Source organism: Brassica napus, chromosome C8 (assembly GCF_020379485.1).
Source record: "Brassica napus cultivar Da-Ae chromosome C8, Da-Ae, whole genome shotgun sequence".
Taxonomy (NCBI): domain Eukaryota; kingdom Viridiplantae; phylum Streptophyta; class Magnoliopsida; order Brassicales; family Brassicaceae; genus Brassica; species Brassica napus.
In genome coordinates, this window is record NC_063451.1 from 35,195,617 (window position 1) to 35,215,503 (window position 19,887).

General features: G+C 37.7%; 4 protein-coding genes across 5 annotated transcripts; 2 read left to right on the forward strand and 2 right to left on the reverse strand.

The window, feature by feature from the left end:
- Nucleotides 1–3,608: 3,608 nt before the first annotated feature.
- On the forward strand, nucleotides 3,609–8,165 carry LOC106367741 (phosphoinositide phosphatase SAC7). The gene is made up of 21 exons (XM_013807571.3): nucleotides 3,609–3,783; nucleotides 3,867–4,003; nucleotides 4,071–4,154; nucleotides 4,270–4,397; nucleotides 4,495–4,586; nucleotides 4,699–4,756; nucleotides 4,872–4,928; nucleotides 5,021–5,054; nucleotides 5,152–5,232; nucleotides 5,605–5,711; nucleotides 5,869–5,955; nucleotides 6,030–6,107; nucleotides 6,299–6,369; nucleotides 6,456–6,554; nucleotides 6,650–6,749; nucleotides 6,832–6,940; nucleotides 7,028–7,100; nucleotides 7,215–7,308; nucleotides 7,454–7,546; nucleotides 7,644–7,710; nucleotides 7,799–8,165. The coding sequence occupies exons 2-21, from the start codon at nucleotides 3,868–3,870 to the stop codon at nucleotides 7,933–7,935; spliced, it is 1,785 nt and encodes a 594-aa protein (XP_013663025.1). The 5' UTR covers nucleotides 3,609–3,783; nucleotide 3,867; the 3' UTR covers nucleotides 7,936–8,165.
- Nucleotides 8,166–9,107: 942 nt separating this feature from the next.
- Nucleotides 9,108–11,159, reverse strand: LOC106367744 (probable protein phosphatase 2C 47). The gene is made up of 3 exons (XM_013807577.3): nucleotides 10,919–11,159; nucleotides 10,609–10,785; nucleotides 9,108–10,144 (listed from the first exon to the last, which is right to left on the reverse strand). The coding sequence occupies exons 1-3, from the start codon at nucleotides 11,063–11,065 to the stop codon at nucleotides 9,383–9,385; spliced, it is 1,086 nt and encodes a 361-aa protein (XP_013663031.1). The 5' UTR covers nucleotides 11,066–11,159; the 3' UTR covers nucleotides 9,108–9,382.
- Nucleotides 11,160–11,256: 97 nt separating this feature from the next.
- LOC106367743 (glutamate receptor 3.6) lies at nucleotides 11,257–15,342 on the forward strand. 2 transcript variants are annotated; one of them, XM_013807573.3, is made up of 7 exons: nucleotides 11,257–11,423; nucleotides 11,876–12,160; nucleotides 12,235–13,541; nucleotides 13,633–13,910; nucleotides 14,003–14,034; nucleotides 14,276–14,682; nucleotides 14,760–15,342. In XM_013807573.3, the coding sequence occupies exons 1-7, from the start codon at nucleotides 11,405–11,407 to the stop codon at nucleotides 15,150–15,152; spliced, it is 2,721 nt and encodes a 906-aa protein (XP_013663027.2). In that variant the 5' UTR covers nucleotides 11,257–11,404; the 3' UTR covers nucleotides 15,153–15,342. The 2 variants fall into 2 exon arrangements, with proteins under 2 accessions (XP_013663027.2, XP_013663029.2); XM_013807575.3 differs by having other exon boundaries at nucleotides 11,270–11,423; nucleotides 11,863–12,160.
- On the reverse strand, nucleotides 15,083–19,018 carry LOC106364843 (monosaccharide-sensing protein 3). The gene is made up of 5 exons (XM_013804331.3): nucleotides 18,641–19,018; nucleotides 17,993–18,559; nucleotides 16,516–17,423; nucleotides 16,260–16,447; nucleotides 15,083–16,178 (listed from the first exon to the last, which is right to left on the reverse strand). The coding sequence occupies exons 1-5, from the start codon at nucleotides 18,717–18,719 to the stop codon at nucleotides 15,728–15,730; spliced, it is 2,193 nt and encodes a 730-aa protein (XP_013659785.1). The 5' UTR covers nucleotides 18,720–19,018; the 3' UTR covers nucleotides 15,083–15,727.
- Between the last annotated feature and the right edge of the window lie 869 nt (nucleotides 19,019–19,887).

The window sequence follows — 19,887 nt, forward strand, 5'->3', positions numbered from 1 at the left end:
TCCCAGATCTGTTCGTCCAGACGAGTTGTAGACGACTTACATGGAAGTCTTATGGTTAATGCAAATGTTAGTTTTGCAACTGATTTTTAAATGTGTTTTTATAGACAACTTACATGGAAGTCATCCATCTTTGTTTGTCAAAAAAAAATTCGAGACGACTTCCATGTAAGTCGTCTAGGGTAAACAGGTTAGTTTTGCATTTGACCGGATTGTGTCAGAAATTTAACTTTTCCTGGACGACTATTCAGTATAACTATTCAGTATAATACATAAAATTATTATGTTTTAATACAATAGATGGTTAAAACAAACAAAGTATAACTATTCAGTATAATACATAAAATTATTATGTTTTAAGAAGTCATTATTAACAGTTATGTAATACATTTAAAATTATAAATAAATATTATACCATTTAGCAAAACAAAAATTACAAGTGAAAACAAACATCCGTGCGGATGCACGAGTAAATTTCTAGTATATATTTATAATATAAGAGGGTACGTAAAAGATAATGTGGTCTGATGGTAACAATGTTCTCACTATTCTTGTCCAATCCAAGTTCGAGTGGGATTAATGATATTCTGATCTTATATCAGAAAGCTGAAACTTGTTTTTTGGGATATTCGAGTACCCGTTCAGTTCGGTTTTTTTTGTTTCAATATTTTTCCCCAGGGTTACTCATACATAAAAAAAAAAATGAGGATACACACACGCTAATACATTAGTATTAGGATAAGACATGCGTCTTGCGCATGGTGAATTTATATGAAAATTATTTAAGAAATATCGTATAAAATAATATAATTTATATTCTGATCAAATTAATATTTTTGGTCCTTAAACCATTTTTTTTAAAAAAAATTGTTAATTACATAATTTGTTTACTGATGAGCTGATCCCGTTTTTAAAAATATTTTGGGTCAAAAAATCACTTATCGCATAAGAACCTAACGTTTAGGCCGAAGAATCTCACGCCTACTATTTGTTTACAATGAAACTATGTCAGCTCGGTTTTATATCATGATTTAACAATTTAAAAGTTAATTATGGTTATGAGAAGTTTACTGTCACGTGCCAATCCTATCTATCTTCAATATTTTTCTTATTTTTGTGTTGTTTTTTTTTTTTCATTTTGGTTATTGCTCGATATAAATATTAATTTTTGAGTTTATTCTCATTTCGTTATTTTGTTTTGGCATGAGATTTAAAAAATGTTTAAGATTTGAAATTATTAAAGAGATAATATTTAGGTTAAGATCTGAGCCTTGTGCAGAATAAATATTTTATATTTATTACTTATTTTATGTTTTTTTGCATTTTATAAAATAATAATTATATATTAAATAACTAAGAAATCAGTTACTATTATGTAATAAATTGGCGTTCGCATATAAATTAAACGACCGCTCTTGTTTATTCGCAATCATTTTAGGATAAATAAATCAAAACAATCAATCTTATATATTATATATGATATATAATTAAATTTAAATGTTATTAACATAGATATATATATAGTATACTTTTAATATGAATATTTATTAAATGAGTTTTCTACTCATATGATTTTATGATTATTTGCATATTTGTGTAACAAAATTTAACACCAACGATTTTTTTTTAATGTGGAATGTTTAGTGGTTTCAATAATTTATAATCATTTAAAAAAAAAAAAATTTCAAAATTAAAATATTAACTTTTCAATATATGTTGAACGCAGATATCAAAATATAAGACGATGAGTATATATATAGTTTAATTTAAACGATATGAAATATATATGTATATATTAACATAAACATCTATTAAAATAAAATTATTTATTCATATGGTTTTATAATCATTGTATCTTATTATAGAAAAAAATTTAAACCTTAATCACAAAAGTTTATGTGAAATTTTTAACAATTTTAGTAATTTATATTCATTTTGCAAAATTAAAAATACAACATATACACAAAATCTAATTTTTATTATATGATTAATGTAATTATGTAGTTTATTTTAATTATAAATAATTAAACAAAAATGATAGAAATTATACAGATTGTTAGCAAATCTTTATTATTTAAAATTATTAATTACCGTATATATCTTAATCACATTAGTTAATTCCGTAGGTTTTATTTAAGGAAAGAATATATAATAATTTTGATTTGATAAATTAATGGTACATAGTGGACATACTATATAATATAACATTTTCTACCAATTTAATTTTAGACTAACAAAATTCTCAATTGATTCTCAAGCCGCCACGTAAGCAAAATTAGCATTCTAATTACGTGACAACTCAGCATGACACATTTTTAATTAGTACAAACTACAAATATAACTTTTTAAATGTTTCTCTATTAATATATAGGGGATATACCGAGAAGAACCACTGGCAGATTACATATGGAGGAGGGGTCAATTGACCCCATGATTTTAATTTTTTTTGGTTTATATGTTAGGTTTGCTAGTGTAAAACAAAAGATTTGGTTAATTCATGTAAATTGACCAAATCTTTTGTTTTACACTAGCAAACCTAACATATAAACCAAAAAAAATTAACCCATTGGCCATTGCTTAAAGTAGAAATCTTAAATTTGTACACATCTTTAAACATTGCTATATATCCATATTTGGTATTGACCCCAGTGACAAAGATTACTAGCTCCGCCACTGCCAGAAACATACTGTATATAATCAATTAGATGTTTTTCTGCACCATGTGCAGTAAATTTTTTTTTAAATCTAACTTATATTTAAAAATAATTTTTATTAAATATTATAGATTTTACTATTTTCTTACTAATATTTAATATAGATTTGATATGTATTAAATCAATTTGTATAAACTAATAAAAATAATATAAAATTATATAATTATCAAATATTTAACCTAAACAATATTTATAAAATTTGTAGATATATAAGACTAATGATCTTACGATAAGATATTTAAAATTTTTAAAAATTGTAGAAATTTTTTAAAGCTTTATTAATACAAATTGTATAAGTATACAAAATAATAATATTTTGAAATTTGAAATGTTATATATAAATATATTTATTTTACCGATGATGTATGAGCTATTACCATATTTTTAAAAAGTTTACCAAAAAAATATCAATATTAAATGTAATATATGAATTATTACCATATTCTAATAAGTTTGCCAAAAACATAAATCAACATTAAATAAAATTATACATGTCATATTTTTTCGGAAGCCATGTCATCAATTTCAGTAGCCATGTCATATTTGTTTCGTGAAATTGATTGTAAAAATGACATGTGTCAAAATCACTTCGCAAATATAGTCTAGGGTATATATTCTTTTTTTTTTTATAACAAATAATCTTCTTCTTCTTTTTTTTTAACAAATTTTAACAAATAATCAATCTACTCAAAACTGACTTTTTTTGTGAAAAAAAAAAACTGATTGGATTATGAAGATTGATTTTTCTTTTTGGTTATCGAATACGGGTTTCAACAGCTTAATATTATATTTGTGAAATATCCAAATTGAGAATTTCCAACTATTTGTACCATTACTTTAATTAAAGGGAATAACATGATGTGCTATTGTGTTATATCCAAAAGCTAAGAAGGTAAATCGAACCGGCGACCTAAAAGAAGCTAGCTGGCTTTGAAAAGGTACGTGGTGGTCGCCCACTAAAAATGGACTTGATCCAACGATTAACGCAAATAATCATTAGCACGTTCTTAACCTTTCTCCATATTTCAATTCGCCTCGTCGTATAATTCGTCTCCCTCACTTCAGATCTCAGGTGATCTTCTTCCTTTCTCCTTCGATCATATTCTCCTTCCTGCTTTCCTCTGCGATCTGTGAAACTTTTATTGTTGATTGTAGTATGGATTCTCGGAACAAATTGCATTCCCGTTTACGTCTATGGGAATTTCCCGATCAGTACATCATCGAGCCGGCGGATGGCTCAGGCGCTCCGTGTTTGGATATTAGCCGTGTCGACGCTTCCATGAAGCTCATCGGTTCGTTCTTCTTTATCTTCACAACGTTTCTTGAATTCTCTCAAAATCCTCTTTCATTGCGTCTCAGATCAAGTCGGAGAATGCGATTCCTTGCGCGTTCCTAAAATCCATCCCATTTCTGGTGTGGTTGGGATGCTGAAGCTCCTTGCAGGTTAGAAACATTGGATCCTCTTAGTGTTTATGGTGTTTGATGATATGTGTTGTCCTTTTAGATCTGAAAACACATCCTAGAGTTTTGATTAGGTTGCAATGCTCTTTGATTTCAGGATCATATTTGGTGGTTGTGACAGAGAGTGAGCGTGTTGGCTCGTTTCTTGGCCATCCTATTTTCAAAATTACATCGCTTAAGGTTCTTCCTTGTGATCATTCACTCAAAAACTCGCCTGAAGAACAGGTAGGCAAAAAAAAAAACTCTTGTGGCGTTCCAGTTTTCTGTTGGCAGTATTAATGATGGATCTTGACTCTCAACGTGTTTGTACCGTTTCTGGCAGAAAAAGATGGAGAATGAGTTCTCCAGGCTGCTTAGTGTCGCAGAAAAGACAACTGGTCTCTTTTTCTCATATCAAGTTAACTTAACGCTGAGGTAAACGGTTTTTGTCTTCTTCCTTTTGATGTAGGTATGTTGTACTACTGTCCTAAGGGATGCACAAACGATTCTGTTTGTTTGATATTTCGTTTTTGCCTTATTTTTTCAGCTCACAACGCTTGCATGATTTGGGTGCTGAGTCTAAGTCGCTTCCTCTGTGGAGACAGGTGATCATAATGCTAGTTTTTTAAAAACAAATTAATCAAAGTTCCTTAGAAACATTCATTAGTTGTTTTTGACAATTGAGAATAACTTGTGTTGGTGATATTTCCTTTTTTACAGGCTGAGCCGAGGTTTCTTTGGAACAATTACATGTTGGAAGTTCTTATCGATAATAAGGTGTCTCTGTGTTTCTGATGTTCTTTTTATTCACATCCCCTTGTTTTTCCTACTTGCAGAATATCTCACCTTTTTTTGTCTTCCGTTTGCAGCTTGATCAGTTTTTGCTTCCAGTAATTCAAGGGAATATCCTTTTCATCAGTTCTTTTACTCATTTTTCTTCTATTTACTCTACCTGACTATCTTTTATTAATGAACGAATCTTTCCTTAACCATTAGTCACGTTTTAATAGTTTTGAGACGGCCATTGGGAAAGATATCGTTGACATTACTCTGATTGCAAGAAGATGTACTAGGAGAAACGGTACATATTTCTCTCTACTATTTTTACCTGATTTCAAGTTGTTCGAGAGTAACAGTTCAAAAGAGTGGGGAAGTTTCAATAGGTTAATTGTATGGATTTCTAGTGTGAATGTGTAAGTAGCTCGCTGGGACATCAGTCATTTGTTTGACTACTATGATCTTTCTACTATATGACTATAGCAAGGAATCCAACACTACTTGATGGGACTTGTTCTTAGAAATGGGAAAGCACGATGATTAGCACCTGAACATCAATTTGAGCTTATATCTTTTAGATAGATAGGAGACATGTATGCCCTCGCCTGCAGGAAATTCAGATGACGAATATTTTGTTGTGATTGTGTCTTGCCCCTTATCTTTGATCATTTACAAGGTACGCGTATGTGGCGAAGAGGAGCTGATGCCGATGGCTACGTTGCTAATTTTGTGGAGACTGAGCAAATTGTACAGATGAATGGATATACGTCATCATTTGTTCAGGTGCTGTTTCTAACACGCTTTCATATTGTGAATTCCCTTATGCTGCAAATCTTTAATCATTTTATATATGACCATTCATTTTCCTTCTTTTTTTCATACTGTTCTTCTCAATCCATGATTGAACTCTTGATGTTATTTTTACCTCCTCCATTTTCAGGTCAGAGGATCCATGCCTTTTATGTGGGAGCAAATTGTAGATCTGACTTACAAGCCCAAGTTTGAGATTGTGCAGCCTGAAGAAGCTGTGAGTCCTAATTTCTGTTTAAAAGTTTGCTCTTTCAGTCTTTACTTCTTTTAAGTAACTTGCGTCTCTTGCAGACACGGATTGCTGAACGTCACTTCTTGGACCTAAGGAAAAAATATGGATCAGTTTTGGCAGTTGATCTTGTCAATAAGGTACATATTCTTTCAAACATACATGAGTGTCTTTGGAGTTATGTGACTTAAGTTGTGATACACATCATGTTTGCGAGCCCTTTCTCATCTTTAAATTAAGTGCAATGCATAGATCTTGTTAACAATATAAACTGCCAAAACTGATTCATACTTTTAACTTTATATTCCTCAATTGCTTCTTCTCTACTCAGCATGGCGGTGAGGGGCGCTTAAGTGAGAAGTTTGCTAGTGTTATGCAGCACATTACTGGAGATGAAATAAGGTAGTTAATCTGTTGTCTAATGTGCTTCTTAGATCGTTTATACTATCTTATCTTCAACTAATTGAAGGAGGGTCCTTATCCTGTAGATACCTTCACTTTGATTTCCATCAAATCTGTGGGCATATTCATTTTGAGCGCTTATCAATTCTGTACGAGCAGATCGAGGGTTTTCTTGAACAAAATGGGTATGAATTTCTCTGGACATTTATACTTATATAATTTTGAAATATGAATAATATATAAGAAATGGCAAATCATTTTACATTCTCTGAATACACAGGTACTTTTTGCTAAATGAAAAGGGTGATAAAATGAAGGAGCAGCTTGGTGTTGTCCGAACAAACTGCATAGATTGCTTAGACCGTACAAATGTCACCCAGGTTAGTCATAACAGTATGATGATGCGGCTCTTACCTCATTGGCCTTTGCTCATCCATGGTGTCTACTTCCTGCCATGTGCAGAGCATGATCGGTCGAAAGATGTTAGAACTTCAACTGAGAAGGATCGGTGTTTTTGGTGCTGAAGAAACCATAAGCTCCCATCCGAATTTTGACGAACGCTACAAAATCTGTCAGTCTCTCGACTTTGTAGAAAATCTGATATTACAGTATTTAGATGTAAATTTTCAAAATTTACTCATGCACTTGCGCCTTTCAGTATGGGCTAATCATGGCGATGACGTCAGCATTCAGTACTCTGGTACTCCTGCACTTAAAGGAGACTTTGTCAGGTACGTTTTCCATATGTTTAATCTCGGGTTTGGATATGTCCTCCCTATTAGGCAGTGTGCCTTCAGTTTAAGAAGGGAGTGTTTGGTCATTTACTCTGACTGGCTCAATTTTAGGTATGGGCATCGGACTGCCCAAGGTGTCCTTAAAGATGGTTGGAGCTCCCTCAGACGCTATTACATGAATAACTTTGCTGATGGAACTAAGCAGGTCAGTGGCTTTTCATCCTTAGCAGCTACACTTGTATAATTTAATGATGTTCAGTTGTGGAACTGTTTATGACTGCTTGTTGGATCACTTACGCCTGAACCTGGTTTGTGTCCTGACTCTACTTAATTTTTTCTGTGTGCAAAAGGATGCGATTGATCTACTGCAAGGGCACTACATAGTTGCTGTGAACCGAGACATGGCTCCTGTGCCTCAAAAGGGAGGCCTCGAGGCTGTAGCAGTAAGCATTCATCAATTAAGATTATAACCATTCCCAACCTCAATTTCTCATCATATAAAGAATCCTAGTCTAACAACAAAGTAATTTGATATCTCAGAACTTCCCAGTGGCATTGGCGGTGGTTCTGCTCAGTTTCTGGTTTGCAACAATGTCTATGAAACAAGGTATGTCTGATACTTCTTTTGCTGGATGGTTAGATTTTCTTATTTTCTTCCGAACTTAGTCTAAAACTGTGTACAATGCCCTGAGCAGCTGGGAGTGATTACAAGCATAAGCACTTGTTCTTCTCGCTCCTGTGGACGGGCATCTGTGTGGGAGTCGCAGCACTGGTTAGGGCCAATGGCCGGATCTTCTGCAACAGGCCTCGTCTCCACAAGCCCAGAGGCTGATTCATCTTCTTCTCCACTCGGGAGGTGACCATTGTGAACACTAACTAAAACATGCCGCTCAAGTTAAAGCCAATTTTCTTTTTTTCCGTTTGTTATTTTCTTGTATCAAATTTGGATCTTGTGACGTCATCTCGAGGCAATTGTCTCAGGTGGTGACCCCATTATGAGTTTAATACTCCCACAGCCACCAGTGACTCGATACAATTACAATTACACATATTTTTTCATTATCGTTGTATGTTTGTTTACTCATTCCATTAGCATAACTCTCAATAATAATGGCCTGCTTCTTTATCCAAGAGTGGTCTTAACTCTTAAAGCACGACGATCAAAGACGTTTTCTTGCGAAGAAACCGAACGTTAGCTGATCTTTGTTGAGAAATCGCTAGGGTTGGGCACGAGTACTCGTTACTTGCTTTGTACCCATTACTTGATCCGTATTTGCCTTGTTTTTTCAAGTACTCGTTATTGCCAAGTCAAGTATCAAGTCGTTGAGTTTTGCTATTTGCAAGTATAAGGCAAGTATTGACAAAAAAAGTTACGGCTTGCCTTGATATTACTCGTTACTTTGTTTTATGGCTGACAAATGATAACTAAACTATAAAAACCAAAGTTCTAAACAGATATTTCTTTGTCGTAAGAAATAAACAATACTTTCTTATCGAAATATATGTATTAAGTTCCTTCTTTTTTATATTAGGTGCAAATATTTTATTTAAAATAACCTCGTGTTTTTTATCAAGTCGAGTAAATAAGAAATATATCCAATTAATTACTTGTAAGTAGCAAGTAATCGAACAAGTCAAGTAACTTGCAGGTAACATGTACTCGAAATAACAAGTACTCATTTCCGACAAGTCAAGTACAATTCCAAAAAATTCATTAAGCCAAATATCAAATATACGTAAAAAAAAAGCAAGTACCTACCTTAAGCCCACCCCTAGAAATCGCCTTCTTAGACGATGCTCTATCTTGATACTTGGTAGTTTAAACTCTAAAGGCGGCACACCGCAGAATTGGTTCTAAGACAAACCAAAGAGGCCTTTTATTTGAGGAGAAAGCTCAACGAAGCAAATCCAGGCAATAAACCTGTGGCTGCTGTGGATATAAGAGGTGAGAGTTGCTTCAATAGTACACGACTAATTTGATATTTGTGACAGTGTTGTTTGATCTCATCAAGCAACGGTTTTAACTTTTAACTGTCAAAGTCTTTGACTCAAAGACCGATCCTTTTCAAATCAAATATAAAAACATCCAGATATGGTAAGATCTACAGTACAAAAATGGGTAAAGCTTCCTTACAAAAAGAATAATGGAATCAAAACTTGGAAAAAAAAAAACAGACAACTTGGAATCTCTGTTCTTCCTGTCAAAAGAAGAAATTAAAAAAAAAAAGACAAAACTTAATGCATGTCTCTTCTTACCTTTTCAGCTTCACTCAGTTCCTTCACAAATCATTCAAAACGCCTTTGAGTAGATCCAACCCTTCCGCAGAGATGCTTCTCCTCTTATGCGACTTAGGGATCTCAATCCTCGGAGGCGGTTCCAGCGAGAAACATACAACCACTACAGTAAGATTATCACAGCTATTACGTTGCAGTGCTTCCTTAACCAACGCTTGAGAGCACTTCTCAGGGTCATTATGCTGCATCAGCTCCCTCCTCACCATCGTCACTGCACACTGACTACTCATCACATCCCAAAGTCCATCACATCCCATTATAAGATACTCGTCTTCCTCCGCCAGCACAATCTCCTCCAGCTCAGGCTCGCAGCTAAGCGGGCATAGCGACCCTTTGGTTCCCTTGATATGCCAATCTCCTAAAGCTCGAGCCACCGAGAGCTGCCCGTTAAGGTATCCATCGTAGATGACACCTCCAAGCTTCTCAATGCGTAGCCTCTCGGAAGTGCAGTTAGGTTTGTGGTCCTTGGACAGCTCAATGGCTCTGCCTCGTTTGCCGAGCACGGCTCTGGAGTCGCCTGCGTTTGCAATGAGCATGGTCTTGTCCAAGATGAGAGCAGTGAGTGCTGTTGTGCCTGATGATCTGTCTAGAGAAGGAGCATCAGCTAAGGCATGATCCGTCTTGACAAAGGCACTCCTTGTGGCCTTCTTGGTGTTGGTTGGGAAGTGTTTGTCTTCAGTTAAAAGCTTCAGAAGGTTCTTCTTTGTGAATAATGCAGCATCAACACCTCCATGTCCATCAAACACCTTCATAACAAAACACATTAATGGTAAACAGGGCATATTGATGAGATCCTAATAATCTTAAAACTAGTTTGACATTTTGTGTATTAGCATATTGTTATATGAAGGTAAATGAAATAAACATATATTTTTACAACTCTACTGCTCAGTCAATTCCGTTCCACTTAATCTCTCTTTCATAACCACATACGTTTTCAGCTACGTAACAAAGAAACATTTCTCATGTTACATTTACATGAATTGTTTCTACAACTCTACTACCCTATCCATTCCATTCCACTTAATCCTTATTTCATAGCCATATATATATATATTTTCTGCAATGTAATAAGAAACATTTCTCTAATTACACTACATGAATCCTATTTTCAACCATCCTTTTCCGACAATGTCTTTTCTCATTCGATGCAATAGTGTTCCGTTAGATAGAAACATAAATAATAACTCTGGGATGGATAGAGAGTTACCCCATAGAAAGCTCCAGGGGATGATCCGATATGTTCTTTGAGATCATCCACGCAGATGAATTCGTCTTCCATGGACCGCTTTGGACCTTTATCCGACCAACTTCCGGATCTGAAGACAGGCTCCCATGTGGAGTTTTGTCCTTCAGGAGACTTTAAACCAAACCTCTCCTCTCCTTCCTGCACCATTTTCATTTCACAATTTCAAAGTTTCTAACACTTTTAGAATTCAGGTCAATGAGATCTGATCGGAAAGATTTCACGTCCGATCAAGCTAAGGAAAGAAAAAAAAGAAAAGAAGAAGAAAACCAACGGAATCGATCAACCAAGCAGTGCTGTTGCAATGTCGCATTGCGGAGAGGTTCCTTGGAGGCTTCCCGGAGGAGCTCAGGTGAGTCATGTTGTCATCACCGGCCTCCAAATTGTTAACCATCGGCGAAACTTCGGTCTCCGGTGCCATTTGTCAGATTCCGATCAGTTTTGTTTCTATTTTTTTTTTTCAAACAGAATCATCATCATTTGTCTTTTTTTTTTTTCTTTTTAAATAAATATAAAAATAGCTTTTTCTCCTCCTTATTTTACTCAACAATTGGCTCTCTCGCTGCCACGTGGGCTTCCCACTTCATTTAAATATATGTTTTTGTTTTTTTTAAAACACAGGCATTATTATTACACAGAAGCTTGAGCAAGGAATTATGAAGGTTTTTAACCTTTTCAAAACCCCGTTTCTTGGCGTCGGCACCGTCACCGAGACTCAGTGGAGCTTTGATCATCCTTTGAATCAATTTCCAAAACCCTAATGGCAATTTTAAGTGGTGGTACACTCTCAATTTTCCTTTGCTTCTTGATTACTACTACATGACGATAAGATTGTGATGGTTCTCTATGTTATCACAAGTAGTTGTTGACTTGAGATGTTTTTTTTGTTTGTTGCGCACTAAGTCGAATGTGCTAAAGCTGAGATTTTTTTTTTAATTTTTTTTTTAAATTTCCAGTGTGTAAAATCTGAGTGGTGTGTGTTTTTAGTATTATAAGGAGGTAACGAATTTGATGTGGAAGTGTAATCATATGAGAGATAAGAGAGTGGGATGGGGAAAGTTCCCACATTTCTTCCACTGAAGGATATGGAGTGAGTGAGTGAGTGAGATTTCGTCATGGAGTGAAATGATTCCACTGAGACTTATGCTTTCTGTGACCACCATTTACATAGGCTCTTAGATAAGTGGCACTCAGCTACTTGATCCACCATTCTCTTAGTTTTCTGAAACAGGAGGAAGCTGCCTGGAAACTGAGAACATGAAGTGGCTTCTGCTCTTGCTGCTTCTCTTCCATGCTGTTCCTCTACAAGGACAATCCACAAATGTCTCTCCCAGACCCCAAGTTGTGAACATCGGCTCCGTTTTCACATTCAAGTCTCTCATTGGTAAAGTCATCAAAGTAGCTATGCAAGCCGCCGTTGACGACGTGAATGCCAACCCCACCGTTCTCAACAACACTCGACTCAATATCATCATGCACGACACCAAATTCAACGGCTTCATGAGCATCATGGAACGTAAGTCGACACACATGAAAGTATCCTCTTGTTGATGTTTTTTGTCTGATTGGTTTTTGTTTCACATTGAAAAGCTCTACGGTTCATGGAGAACAAGACAGTAGCCATAATTGGGCCTCAGAGACCAACATCAGCCCGTGTAGTCTCCCACGTCGCAACAGAGCTAAAGATCCCTATACTCTCCTTCACCGCCACAGACCCAACCATGTCTCCTCGTCAGTTCCCTTTCTTCATCCGAACTTCGCAAAACGATCTCTTCCAGATGGCCGCCATTGCAGACATTGTCCACCACTACGGTTGGAGAGAAGTCATCGCAATCTACGGAGACGATGATTACGGCCAAAACGGTGTAGCTGCTCTGGGAGACAAGTTAGCAGAGAAGCGTTGCAGAATCTCATACAAAGCAGCTTTGCCCCCAGAACCCACCAGAGAGAACATCACCAACTTGCTGATTAAAGTAGCTTTGAGCGAGTCACGCATCATTGTTGTCCACGCTTATTTCATCTGGGGCCTTGAGGTCTTCAATGTGGCTCAGCATCTCGGTATGATGAGCTCTGGCTATGTGTGGATTGCTACCAATTGGCTTTCTACCATCATAGACACAAACTCTCCTCCTCTTCCCAATAACATTCAAGGAGTCATCGCGCTGCGCCTGCACACTCCTGACTCCGTCATGAAGAAGAGCTTCGTTCAGAGGTGGCGTAACGTAACTAATGTTGGACTCAGCACTTACGGACTGTATGCTTACGACACCGTCTGGCTGCTCGCTCACGCCATTGATGATCATCTCCAGAGAGGTGGAAACGTTTCATTTTCCAAGAGTCCGATTATACCTGAGCTTAGAGGTGGGAACTTGCACCTTGACGCTCTCAAAGTCTTTGACGGAGGAAATACATTTCTCGAGAGCATCTTGAAGGTTGATAGAGTCGGCTTAACGGGTAGGATGAAGTTTACTAAAGACAGAAACCTTGTGAATCCAGCGTTTGATGTGATTAACGTCATTGGCACTGGTCACAGGACAATTGGTTACTGGTCTGATCATCTAGGCTTGTCTGTGATGCCCCCTGAGGAGTTGGAGAAGACATCTTCTTCGGGGCAGAAGCTTCATAGCGTTGTCTGGCCAGGGCAGACCACGCAGAATCCACGTGGATGGGTGTTCTCGAACAATGGAAGACATTTGAGGATTGGAGTTCCGAATCGTTACAGGTTCGAAGAGGTTGTCTCGGTTCAAAGCAACGGGGTCATCACTGGCTTCTGTGTTGATGTCTTTGTGGCCGCTCTCAGTTTACTACCTTATGCAGTTCCCTATGAGCTTGTAGCTTTGGGGAATGGTCATGATAATCCAAGTAACACCGAGCTAGTGCGCTTGATAACGGCTGGGGTGAGTGTACATATGATATGCACTCTTTTTAGAATCTGTTATGATGATTGATGGCTCTGTTTGGTGGGTGTATAATGCTTCTTTTACACAGGTGTTCGATGCTGGTGTTGGTGATATAACCATCATAACGGAGAGAACCAAAATGGCGGATTTTACGCAGCCGTATGTGGAGTCAGGGCTAGTGGTAGTGGCTCCTGTTAAGAAGTTAGGTTCCAGTGCTATGGCGTTCTTGAGGCCGTTCACTCCCCAGATGTGGCTTATTGCAGCTTCTTCTTTCCTCATTGTTGGTGCTGTCATTTGGTGTCTGGAGCACAAACACAATGACGACTTTCGAGGTCCTCCTCGCAGACAAGTCATCACTACTTTCTGGTGAACACTCTTACCATCTAAATGGACTCGGTTCAGAACACTCTTACAAAAAATTTCAGGTCTTTTCTCTGAAACATTTCGTTGTTTTGCAGGTTCAGCTTCTCAACTCTTTTCTTCTCGCATAGTAAGTGTACTCTCTTCATCCTAGTTGTTTTTCATTTTTGAAATGGGTGTACGTTGTTTAGCCGGATGTCCAACTCCTGGCTTAGTATGATATTTGTCTGCTTTGGGTCTAATCCCTCACGGATTTGTTTATTGGGTCGGTTATTCACTAGAAAGCCTCAAGTGGAGTTGGACCAAATATATATATATATATATATATATCAGTTGTCAGTTGTCCAATGTTTTCTGCTTAATTGATTTAGGAGAGACGACGGTCAGCAACCTTGGACGAATAGTGCTGCTACTATGGCTATTCGTAGTTCTCATAATCAACTCAAGTTATACCGCCAGCCTCACCTCAATTCTGACAGTTCATCAGCTATCATCACCAATCAAAGGCATAGAAACATTGGAAACAAACAATGATCCCATTGGTTATCCACAAGGCTCGTTTGTCAGAGACTATCTAGTCAACGAGCTCAGGATCCATGAGTCAAGACTAGTCCCTCTTCGGTCTCCAGAGGAATACGAGAAGGCCTTGAGAGATGGTCCAGGAAAAGGTGGTGTTGCTGCTATTGTTGATGAACGTGCTTACATTGAGCTTTTCCTCTCAAACCGATGCGAGTTCGGCATAGTTGGTCAAGAGTTCACTAAAAACGGTTGGGGATTTGTGAGTATCGTTCCGTGACAAACAACAGCTTAGCAATAATATTTAAAACTGATAATGTCTCTCTCCCCATTGTTCAGGCATTCCCACGTAACTCTCCTTTGGCTGTTGACGTTTCAACGGCGATTCTGCAGCTATCAGAGAATGGAGATTTGCAGAGAATAAGAGACAAATGGTTGCTAAGGAAAGCTTGTTCTTTGCAAGGCGCAGAGATAGAAGTGGATAGGCTGGAGCTTAAGAGCTTTTGGGGATTGTTTGTGGTGTGTGGACTGGCATGCGTTGTTGCTCTTGCGGTGTATATAGTGCTGATGATACGTAAATTTGGAAGACACTGTCCTGTAGAAGCAGAGGGGTCGATAAGGAGAAGAAGCTCACCGTCCGCAAGTATCCATTCCTTTCTCTCTTTTGTGAAAGAGAAAGAAGAAGACGTCAAGGCTCGGTCCTCTAGAGAAAGGCAGCTTGAAGATATCTAAGTAAATGGTTGAAGTCCTTGCAGATTAAGTGTTTCCTATGCACCATAATGGCTCTAGTATGTACTTATCCCCCGCTTTGGTTCTTCACTCGATATCAAACCTATTTGTATTTAATCTCATGGTGGTTGTTAGGGCTGTGTTTCTTAACTCGCCGAACCAAAATTTTGGTTTTCAGTTCGTTAATCGGTTAGTTCGGCCTTTCAGAAAGAAAAAAAATTTGTAAACCAAACTTCGAACTGAATTAATCGAATTTAACCAAAATTTTAACTGAAATATAATCAAAACTTAGTTTCGATTAGTTTGGGTAACAATTTTAAAAACCGAACTACCCAAATACAAAAGTCAGCTGAACCAAACCAAACCAAACTTTTTTCGATTCAGTTTGGCGAAATTTTGGTCGAAGCGAACTACCTGAATTGGTTAATAAAACTCTGAATCTCATCCATGGTTATTAAAGGGAACATCTCCCAGTTTGCAGCTACAGAATCAAGATTCAAAGAAAGCCTCTAGTGATATGTTTGTTTATTATTAGCTTGTTAAGTTGAAAAAGACAACATATAAAAGAAAGTCAGCCATCAGACAGAAACGAAGCTAGCAGCGTCTTGTTGTTTTGCACCAACAGAGAAGAACTCAGAGATAACTTCAAGAGGCATTCCCTTTGTCTCAGGTACCTTGAGGTACACGAAAACCCAAGCTACAGCACAAACAAATGCATAAATTCCAAAGACTCCCGCAAGGCCTAGAGATTTGAGCATGACCGGAAGAGTGTAAGTGACAATGATGTCACAGATCCAGAAAGTGAGGGCACAGATTGTGATGCAGAGGCCACGCACAGAGGTAGGGAAAATCTCTGAACAAAGAATGTTTGGGATGGCTCCAAAACCCATCACGAAACAGCTTAGGTACACCATAACGCTAGCGGTTGAGATCAGTGCGTTTGCTGTCCCTCCAAGCTTCACTAAGCTTCCTATCACCAGCGTTAGCAGCGAGAGTATCAGAATGGGGATTGTGGAAAGCATCAGAGACCTACAACCACACTTAGGTAATGTTACATTTTGTTCACATTTGATTCAGCTAAAAAGAGAAACAAAAGGAGAGAGAACTTGCCTTCTTCCAGATACATCCATTAACCTCATGGAAACAAGAATGCAAGGAAGCATGAAGAGTGTAGTTAAGGAGCTTATGAGGAGCGATGCAGACTCTGCACCTATTCCAAGGTTTGACAAAAGACTTGAAACACCTGTTTCTTTCAGTATTTGAGGTGTGTAATACATCACTCCATTTATTCCTGCAAACTGCAAACATGCTTCCTCTCCTTTATTTGTTATGAGTTTTTAAAAATATTAAATAAAAAAATCATTACCTGTTGTAGTATCTGAAGTCCCACTCCAACCATCAAAGCTCTCTTCACACCAGGTTCCTTCAGCTCCCTCCAGCCAGGACCAGCCTTAATCTCCTTTGGCCACATTGCAGTCTCTCCTTTGGTTCCAGGAATCATAGAAGCTTGACTCACAAGTGCAGCAGCCTGAATGTATCCACTCTGTTCAGAAACACCAGCTTCTGTGTGGAAGGAGAGAAGTGATCCACGTCGCGAAAAGCCAGTGTTATTGGGTTTGTTGTTGGAACTCTCCTCGTGAATATACATTCTCTGTAACCCTCCGTTGACTCTCTGACCATCTGCACCAACCTTATCATTATACTTCCACGCCAGTTGCCACCCACCACCTATGCTTGTAGCAGTCGCCGTCTCACCAACGTTTGCCATAAACAAACTGCTCTGTCTGCCGTGCATGGTCCCAACGGAACCAGACTCAGTGGTCTGCGGAGAAAGCAGAGGGCTGTTCAAGCTTTCATCATGTTCAGAGCTGTCATCATTGTTCCTCTCTGGATCCCACTGAGACTCCTGCCTTCCCATTAGTCCTAGTATACTTCCCATGTTTGGGAAGATCATGCTGCGTGATGATGATGAGTTCATGTTCTCGGAAGGAAGCTTCTCGTGAATGCTGCCAAAGAGAGTGACCACTGGGTCGATGAGGGATCCACCACGAGTTATCATGCTTCCTTGCCGTGACGCTAATGCTAGAGAACTCGGTCCTTTCACTGGCTTAGCCATCCATGACTGTCCATCCTCTGGACCGTATAGTCTTATCTGGTCTTTCCTGGGTAGTTCATGTCCTCCCTCGCTTACCTCGTTGTCTGGTCCAATCACGTACTCTTCTATCGACGTGTCTTTTCCCACCCCAAGCCCTTCTACCAGCAGAGCAAGCTCGCCTAGAACACACACACACACCGAGTTAGTCTTATGTCAAAAACTTAACAATCTATTAGTAGGCCTGGGCATTTGGTTTCGCTTAGGTTGTGTATTTCGAGTATGATCAGGTACTACTTTACTATTTTCGGTCTGGGTTCGTTCGGTAGTAAAACTAGAATCAGAAAATACCCGGTTATTTCGGATAATTTAGGTAAATTATCAGGTATTTTGGATAAATCAGATAAAATATCGGATAATTTAAATTATTTTTGATATTTTGGACAAAAATATTCGGATAGTTTCAAATAGTTCAGATACTTTTTAATAATTTGTTTTTAAGAATTTTCAGATATTTTTAATAGACTTTTAGATTATATATATTTGGTTATGTTATCTTTATATATAACTAAAAATTTTATATAGTCGGGTATCCGTTCGGTTCTAGTTCGTTTCGGTTATTTTAGATATAAAAATATAAAAACTCGTTCAGGTATTTGAGGGTTTCTGTGCGGTTTCGGATATTTCAGTTCGGTTCAGGTTTCTTTTTCAGGCCTAGGCGCCTAGGTATTAGTGTTCATTACAGACAAACCTGAAACATCTTCTCTTCCACGGAGTCTCTGCAGTACCTGTCTAGCTTCTTCCATCCGCCCCTTGCTGGCAAGCCACCTTGGAGATTCAGGCAAGAAGAAGGCCGCAAGTATGAAGTAAAGAACCGAAGGAATCGACAGAACACCAAGCATCAGCCTCCAGCTTGGAGATTCTTGAAGAGACATTCCAAAGACAAGACAATACGAAAGAAACATCCCACCAGAGCCACAGAACTGTGGGAAAGTGTTGAGCAAACCTCTGATCTCAGAAGGTGCGGTCTCAGAGATGTAAATGGGAACGAGAGTGACAGCTAAACCGATTCCAAACCCATCGAGCAGCCTTGCGAAAAGGAGAACGTAGACATTGGGAGACCAAAACATGACGAGGCTACTAAGAAAATAGAGAAGAGAGGAGAGTATTAGCATCGAACGCCTTCCTACTTTGTCGGAGACTGGACCGGAAAAAGTTGTAATCATAGTGGCTCCAATGAGAGACATGGCGACGATGAGTCCTTCAATCTTTGGTTCTTTCTCTAAATGAAATTCTTTCTTTATGTAAATAACAGCTCCTGCCACCAATATAGAAATCAAATATTAATCATGGCTTTGTTATTATTAAGTATGTAACGAAGAAAAGAAAGAGGAAGTACCTGCGATGGTGGCATTGTCCCAACCCTGCAACATATTGCCTATAGCAGCGGCTAACGAAACAAGCACTACACTCCTCATCTTGTTAATAGTGATGTTACTTCTTATGATCAATAATAATCCAGTGGACAAAACATCATATGTGATATGTTTGTTCCTTCTCAACAGAGTACTTAATTTTCAATCATAATTTCTTTTCACCAACCAAGAAGAGAGAAAGAGAGGAGGGAACAAGAGTTGTTAATCAGGTGGTTATTGCCCATAATCTATGCAATTTAACAAACAAAAAGTTGTGCAAAGGATATTCTGTTTCCTTACAAATAGAAAATAAAAACAAGTGTTAAAGTGATTAGTCAGAAGCATGCAGAGTTTGAGAACCGGTAATAACGGTAAGCTAGAGAGAGAGGAAGTTAGTTGGTCAAGAGGAGAGAAATAGAAGGGGAAGGTGACACAACAACAACAACAACAAACTCTCTGTTCTATCTCTCCTTTGGCCGCTTCTTCTGTGCATGAAAATTCAGAAATAGTAAGAAGAATCAACTAACAACCTTAATCATGCATACAAGGGCTTTAACTAAGGCCCATCTTCTTAACCTTAAGCTGACTTATTGCCTCCTGAGTCTCTGACCGACCGATGAAAAGAGGAACCTGACGTTAAACCGGTCTTACTATTGAGTCATTTGGTTCAATCCGTTAAATTTTGGATTAACCGGAAATTTACGGTTCGTTAGGATTCATCTGAGAAGAGAGCACTGAGCCGCAACTATTGGCTGCTAAAAAAGACAGCTTCGCATGGAGAGAGAGAGACTTAAAGGAAGGTTAATTTGATCATTGGGTTACAAGCATAGCACTTTTGTCTGGTCTGCCTCATTCATGTGTAGTTATGTTACAACTCAGACCATCTCCAACCCACCTTTATTTCTATCTCTATATTTTCCCTTAAAATAAAAAAACTCTATTATAAAGATAAAAATGCTCCAATGTATGCCTCTATAATAGAGATTCTCTATTTATAGAACAAAATATAGAGATATGATATTTCTACCTCTAAATATAGAGGCAAAAAGTAACTTTCCTCTATATTTTCTTCTAAAATAGAGGAACTCTATTATAGAGGCATATATTGGAGCATTTTCACCTCTATAATAGAAATCTCTATTTTAGAAGAAAATATAGAGGTGTACATTGGGGGAAAAGGGCATTTTTAGACCCCAACAATTTGCGTCGTGCTTTTTTACATCCAAACAAA

Excerpts from the sequence above, each read along its gene's own strand:
- LOC106367741 (XM_013807571.3), top strand. The coding sequence starts at position 3,868 with ATGGATTCTCGGAACAAATTGCATTCCCGTTTACGTCTATGGGAATTT. Across the intron at positions 6,370-6,455 it reads ATTACTGGAGATGAAATAAG|ATACCTTCACTTTGATTTCC; the intron begins GTAGTTAATCTG and ends CTTATCCTGTAG. Across the intron at positions 6,941-7,027 it reads TGACGAACGCTACAAAATCT|TATGGGCTAATCATGGCGAT; the intron begins GTCAGTCTCTCG and ends TGCGCCTTTCAG.
- LOC106367744 (XM_013807577.3), bottom strand. The coding sequence starts at position 11,065 with ATGGCACCGGAGACCGAAGTTTCGCCGATGGTTAACAATTTGGAGGCC. Across the intron at positions 10,786-10,918 it reads CTGCTTGGTTGATCGATTCC|GAAGGAGAGGAGAGGTTTGG; the intron begins GTTGGTTTTCTT and ends AAAATGGTGCAG. Across the intron at positions 10,145-10,608 it reads CCCCTGGAGCTTTCTATGGG|GTGTTTGATGGACATGGAGG; the intron begins GTAACTCTCTAT and ends TTTGTTATGAAG.
- LOC106367743 (XM_013807573.3), top strand. Across the intron at positions 13,911-14,002 it reads CAAGTCATCACTACTTTCTG|GTTCAGCTTCTCAACTCTTT; the intron begins GTGAACACTCTT and ends GTTGTTTTGCAG. Across the intron at positions 14,035-14,275 it reads AACTCTTTTCTTCTCGCATA|GAGAGACGACGGTCAGCAAC; the intron begins GTAAGTGTACTC and ends TAATTGATTTAG.
- LOC106364843 (XM_013804331.3), bottom strand. The coding sequence starts at position 18,719 with ATGAGGAGTGTAGTGCTTGTTTCGTTAGCCGCTGCTATAGGCAATATG. Across the intron at positions 17,424-17,992 it reads TGGAAGAGAAGATGTTTCAG|GCGAGCTTGCTCTGCTGGTA; the intron begins GTTTGTCTGTAA and ends TGTGTGTTCTAG. Across the intron at positions 16,448-16,515 it reads GACTTCAGATACTACAACAG|TTTGCAGGAATAAATGGAGT; the intron begins GTAATGATTTTT and ends GCATGTTTGCAG.